General features: G+C 43.4%; 1 protein-coding gene across 1 annotated transcript; it reads right to left on the reverse strand.

Annotated features, from left to right (window-relative positions):
• Window positions 1-490: 490 nt before the first annotated feature.
• On the reverse strand, window positions 491-5,573 carry MRPS30 (mitochondrial ribosomal protein S30). The gene is made up of 5 exons (XM_040580509.1): window positions 4,870-5,573; window positions 4,482-4,627; window positions 3,289-3,391; window positions 2,600-2,776; window positions 491-1,192 (listed from the first exon to the last, which is right to left on the reverse strand). The coding sequence occupies exons 1-5, from the start codon at window positions 5,552-5,554 to the stop codon at window positions 924-926; spliced, it is 1,380 nt and encodes a 459-aa protein (XP_040436443.1). The 5' UTR covers window positions 5,555-5,573; the 3' UTR covers window positions 491-923.
• Between the last annotated feature and the right edge of the window lie 799 nt (window positions 5,574-6,372).

Here is a 6,372-nt window from a genome sequence, read left to right on the forward strand (position 1 = left end):
CAACAAGTGTTAACGTGACTCAGTACTCTCTCTTTAAAAGCAAATTACTTGACTCTTAACAAGAACCCTGGAAAATTCCAAAAAGGTCAGTCACAGTGTACAGAACTATGTGAAGTTCTAGGCATATTTAATTACCTCAAAACCAGATATACATCATTGATAAGCAAATATTCCTAAACAGTCCTTACATGTTCTATCTAATCAGAGATCCTAGTCATGGGCCGGGCTCAGCTGTGATATACTGAAAACAGCCATAAGACATGCAAGTATCAGCAATGAAAACATCAAGATGTCTATGGCAGAAATCAAGGTCCCAAGCTAAAGGGAAAACTATAGACTCCAAAGGTATTGGAGAATTCTCTCTGTGGGTCCTGAGGTGACAGCTAAAAAACGTATATGCATTTTCACAATGGAATCTTCAGAAGAGGTTTGATCATGTTTATACTATTGCTCAATAAATGTCTAAAATATGTAATTACACTGTCAGTCATTCACTTTTAAGAAACACTTTATTGGAATAAGTAAGCATTTAAGACAACTGATTTCAGGCACAAAATTAATTTTTCACTGCTGCTGAATATCAAGACAGCAGTTACCCAGCAACACAATCAGATGGTCATATGAATTCATACTTTGCTGTGATAGTTCAACATAGAGCTATAGATGCGCTAAAAGAACGTATTCACTCGACTCTGAATTAGTGCAATACGCTTTAAAGTAAATATACGAAAGATATTAAGGTATTCTAAACATCTATTTTTCAGTGTACAGTATCATACATTTAAAGTTAGGCCCAAATATCAATAAAGATGTATATAGTTGTTTGCTAGACAAATACTTGATTTAGAACAAGGCATATTCTAGCCCATACTTCACGGAGTTACAATGAAGTTCAGGCACATCAACAGGAATACTTTAATGATTTACAACTCTCTTGGTCTGTTTAACAGAAAACGAACCAAATTAAATAGAACTTCATCATTAAAGCCTTTCACACTACCATCTTCCACAACATCATACAATGGCTTACTGTCTGTACCCCAACAGATATTCTTCCGAGGGTTATTTTGAATAGTTTCTGCTGTTAGTGCTAAAGTATTTAGTTGGTAACAAAAAAAAGCGAAGTATTTTCCATCAGTCACTACTGCCTGTGATACAAAAGGACGGGTCACATCTGCTTCACTCCAGAACCCTACAAAATAAGGAAACAGCACTAGTTATACAGGACTCAAAACTCCTACCAGCATACACATCTAAAACCCCAACCCCGATATATAGAAAAATACTAGGAATTGCAGCAGCCGCTAACTAGGAGAAAAATTTAGCAACACAAGCACTCTTCACACAGACTAACTAAAACATAACAGTTAAGGGTATTTCCAAGATCAGCGACAGTGGCACATCTGCACTGACTGGTAAAAGCCCTGCACTGATGAACCAAGAGACTTTTCAAAATTACTTAAGTTATTAATGCATCCAAGACCTGCAACTGATTTGAGGGGAAATGTCTTAAAACTATTCCATGCTTCTCACAGGCCAGTGAACTTCTGTTTCATGACAGAAGCATGCATATGTTATGTAAGCATAACTGATGACAGTAACCAGCCAAATAATACCAAGACCACTACTACGTCAGTAAGAATTAATGCTTCAAGCAACCCCCGCTGAGCATCAATACTCTTTCTACAATATTTTCTTTACATACTTATGTGTGTGTGCTGGCACACACATTAATATTCTTAAAAGATATCTGGTACTATATGCAATGAGCACCACCAGAAACTGTTACAGAACCAAGAACAAACTTTGTAATTTGAATCAGGCTGTCCTTATAATTCGTGCTTACAACTGTGACCAGCTTTGAAACCAAGACTTACTTGACTTCAGCATTTTATGTCCACAAAAAAGTCAAACTTTCTAACATAACATTATCAAAAAGATTTGATGCAGAGCCAGCAATATGCATCACAGTCAAAGGAGTTTCTTCCATGTGTTGTTTCACAAGCGAAGTATGCACCAGCAGCTATCTTCCAGTAACACTTGATAATTACATTTACATGAACAAGCAGAAGACTGATTTGATCTATCTATCCAGGTCTTCTGGAATTTATAGACAAACAATGGGCATAAAATCCTAATGTAAGGCTGATGACATTTTTCTTTCACCGATTTTAGCTTCATAGAATTGACACTTCTGAAACAAGGGGCTAAGCAACAGTTGTTTCAGAAAAAAACAACCAAACTGCTATGTACCACCTTTCCCCATAACATAACTTGCTTGCGTAACAAGCAAGTAAATGCAGCATTGAGGTTTTTACACAGACTTAGTATTATATATGAAAAAATATTTTGCCGCATAATTAATTCTCCTTGAGTCAAAGTACCCGAAGACAAAGTCTTAACAGGGAATTACGAAGTTTTACTAGGGAGCTACCCTTGTATAAGGCCTGCTTCATTCATTGGTTCAATTAATTTTCCAAAGACCTACTCAAAGCATGGCTTTCAGAAGAAAAAGCATGAGAAAAAGGTGGTGTGGGAAAAGTCAGAAGAACTTTACAGCAGGTACTCATCACCAGGAAGAATTTTTCGACTGTCTCACCTTGATACATTGCTTGTGCTGCTGTCCAGGCAAAGAGACTTGCAATACCATTAGCTCGATAAAGAACTTCAATCTGGTCCTCAAGATTTGCTCTTATAAACCTCTGTCGTTTTAGTTTATCAGGAATAAGATGAAACTGTGTATGTCCATAACAGCATGGATCTGCTACCTTTGATCCTGTGTTCCCCAAAACGAAAAAAACTAAGTCAGTCAGAGAACACTATTATGCATACAAACATCTATTCCCTATCAGACTACAAACAACGGAAGATTAGAACCTCTACTACAGATCTGTATAAATGCTGAGATTCCTCCATTTCTGAGTGAGACTGGGGGGCTTGTCCAACTCCAGAAGGCAAGAGTTCACATACTGAAATGTCTCTGAGGAGATGTATCAAAATTCAAAGCCAGTTTTCTGCCAACCAACCCAACTCCTTCAAGCAAAACTGGACACAGTAGCATACACACAGGAGGATGCTACTCTCCCTTGCCTCACTGACATGGAATTCCAACAGAGATTTATATTATATATATTTTTTTATCATTTATATAGTACAATTATATATAAAAATATACAAACATTTTTTTCTCTTGATGGGAGGAGAAAGGTTGGGGTGGTGGCATTTGTTCTGAGGTTCAGTTTTTCATGAAAAAAATGTGGTTAACATTTCATGACTAGAAACTCTTACCTATAAATACCTTGTTTTCATACTGCCTTTTGAACAACGGCAGTTTGGATGGTTTGTGATCAATAACAGGAACATCTCCAAGATCTGACTCCAATGGTACAATCTTGAAGAAAGCAGAAGAAAGAAAAGGCATGATGTAAGTCATGTTTCTGACATCAGGCTTCACACAATATGCCACTTTCTGGTCAGGGAGTAGAAGGTGCAAGTCTTGCTTACATACACCAGATATACACAACTTTAAATCGTTTTTTGCAACAGAACTCCTTGTCTTGTGACAAGTGCCAGTACATGCAGAAAATCCAGACATCAATGTAAGATTCAATATATAAAAAACATTGCGTGAAATGGTGCTAATAAAGCTGCCAATTGGTACTACCTTCAAAACCAGAATCCTCTTCTGCAGAAAATAAGAGAAAACATTTCTAGTAGCAACAAATGAACTTGAAATACCAGAGTGAGTTCACAGGTAATCAGTGTTTTGCACTATGTAACATTGTTAATTGCCTAGACATTCTTCCAAAATGCCAAGGCTTGTTACATCTGACAGTACTAAACTCAGAAAACTGTATACTTAAGGTCACAAGAAATGTTCAGCATTTACAGAAATTGGAGCAGTTTTCTGTCTGTGGTGGAACCTGGGCAACAGAAATTGCCCAGTTCAGGCAACACAATTACTACAGGCTACACAATTACTACTGTAGAAACCTACAGGAAAAAGACTAGAAGACTGAATCAGCTTCCAAAAAAACAGAGCGTTTGAGCAAATAACTGTTAAGCAGTAGTAACAGGTAACCAGCTCATATTCAGATTATACATGCTCTCTCTTACTCAGTTTCTTCTCCATTTGTCTCATCTTACTCTCCTCCACTAAGAGGGTTTTACAACACATTTCTTATTTTCACCCTTGCTTACAAGCATAAAATAAGTTAAAAGCTCCATTTAATTAAGCGCAACAACATGCATTTTACCTAGAGGATAAAGATGACCAACTTTAAGTTCAGAAGACTCTCTCGGTACTTACAAAGTAGCTGCCACAACAAGACAGTAAAGGCACTGAAACCTGAAAAATGCACAGGTGTGCTACATGTCCGTTTAACATGGTCCTCCATGTACCATGTAGTGCATGGTTCAGTACTTGTCAGAAATGTAAATGAAAACACATGTAACTAACTTGCTGTTAAAAATATCCACACCTCTGGAAGCTGCTTTGGTACACGGATCTGGAGGTGCGGGTTATCATCTATCTGAAATCGCACAGGATCAACTCTACCCTTTCGATATCCACGGTCAACAACTTCCTCACCATGATGCCAGTAATAATTAACTTCAGGTTTCAGATCTGAAACAGAACAGATGGATAGAGAGAAACAGAATTCACCCCTTTGCACTTAAAACCCTCCCGATTCCTCTCCTGTATCTGCGGTAAAACATAAAAATCAATGTCTACTTGCACCATAGGGGACAATGGAGATAAGAATTACTAGTCATGGTCTGAACAACTCCACAACACTCCTGCAGGGTTCACGGACAGTCCCCGCGGCCCAGGGGCTACCCCTTCCCTCTCCCACCCCAGTTTCGCACCCAGGGAGGAAGCGGCCAGCAGCGGGTTGCGAGTGGACAGGAAAGCGGCGAGGGTGGAAACGAGCTGCGTGAGGAAGGGGCCGGGAGTATGATCCTGATCGCGGTAGAGGAACGGCCGCTCCTTATGCTGGTAGAAGCTCTCCTGCAGGAGGGCATCGCAGACGAGGGAGCGCAGCTCGCCCACATCCAGGTACGGCGCCCTGGCTCCCACCGCGGGCTCCGGAGCCTTCACGGCCTCTGGTGCCTCCGTTCCCGGCTCCGGAGCTTTAGCGGCCTCAGGTGCCGCACCCGCCGGTGTCTTCGCGGCCTCCGGCGCCGCTGCTCCCGGGGCTTCGGCGGCTGCCGACGCCGCTCTCGGGGGCAGCCCCGGCACGAACACGGTGTTGGTGAAGCTTCTGTACCAGCGGTCGGCGTTGAGGGCGAAGGTCTGCGGGTAAACCATGTACTTGGGCCGCTGCAGCTTCCCGTAGAGCTGCAGCTTCTCCTCGATCGACGCCGCCGCGTGCACCTGCTGGTTGAAATGCTCCAGGCGCCGCCGCTTGGCCGCTTTGCTTTTGGCCGTGGCGGAAGCCACTATGGGCGGGTAGAGTGAGTCGGGGGGCTGCGGCGGGACGGGGGGCTCCGCCTGCGAGAACCAGCACCGGCCGTGCCACAGCAGCAACCGCCGCCCCTTGAACGCCGCCATCTCGCAGCGCCGAGAGAGAGCGGAAAGGGCGGGGTTCGGCGGCCGAGAAACCTGATTGGCCGCGAGGGACCACGTGCACGAGCCAGCCTTCCAACCGGCAAGCTCCTGCCGGGGCGCGAGCGCGCGCGCTGCCGGAACAGAACGGCCCCACCCCTTCATGTTCCGGCACCGCGATCCATGTTCTGCGCATGTGCTGTAGGCGCCTCGCCGGGACGGGGACTACAGCTCCCAGCATGCTCAGCGGGGGGCGGCCCTTGCCGGGTTCCCTCAGCGAGGGCGGTGACAAGAATCCTGCGCCGCTGGCGTTCGAGAAAAGGTGTTTGCGCCGGTTTTCTCCGTGCTCAACCTCAGGCGATAATTAACCGCCGCTGCTTTGAAAGACCACGCGCTGACTCTAAATGACCCTGATAATGCTCCCTGAAATAAATAGATTGAAATCTTTTCTGTACAGAACCCCTACGAATTATTTTGTACAAACCATGAACTGTGGCAGAAGTAAGAGGTAATTTACTGACGTACAAAACCTGGAGGTTTGTATGCATGTGTCTCAGCCCAGGGCACAGAAAGCACAGGCCAGCCTGGTCACCCCAGCATCCACCAGTGTAAATCTGGGCCTGGTCTACACTCTTGTGCTGCAGGAAAGGCTCATTTTTACAGGATTGTGGGCACCCACAGCACTGGTTGAAAACTGAAATCACAGCTAGTCAGAAACTGCAAGACCTGTGAAGGTGGCTTTAGTAAAGGAATTCAACTCTGCTAAAATTCGGTCTTTTATGACATTTATTTAAGAAACTGGAAATAAGCTAAAATTGGCATAC

Source organism: Falco naumanni, chromosome Z (assembly GCF_017639655.2).
Source record: "Falco naumanni isolate bFalNau1 chromosome Z, bFalNau1.pat, whole genome shotgun sequence".
NCBI classification, from domain to species: Eukaryota; Metazoa; Chordata; class Aves; order Falconiformes; family Falconidae; genus Falco; species Falco naumanni.

Coding starts and splice junctions, on each gene's coding strand:
- MRPS30 (XM_040580509.1), bottom strand. CDS start 5,554: ATGGCGGCGTTCAAGGGGCGGCGGTTGCTGCTGTGGCACGGCCGGTGC. Junction 4,628..4,869: donor GCTGGCCGCTTCCTCCCTGG/GTGCGAAACTGG, acceptor GTTCTGTTTCAG/ATCTGAAACCTGAAGTTAAT. Junction 1,193..2,599: donor AGCACAAGCAATGTATCAAG/GTGAGACAGTCG, acceptor CTTATTTTGTAG/GGTTCTGGAGTGAAGCAGAT.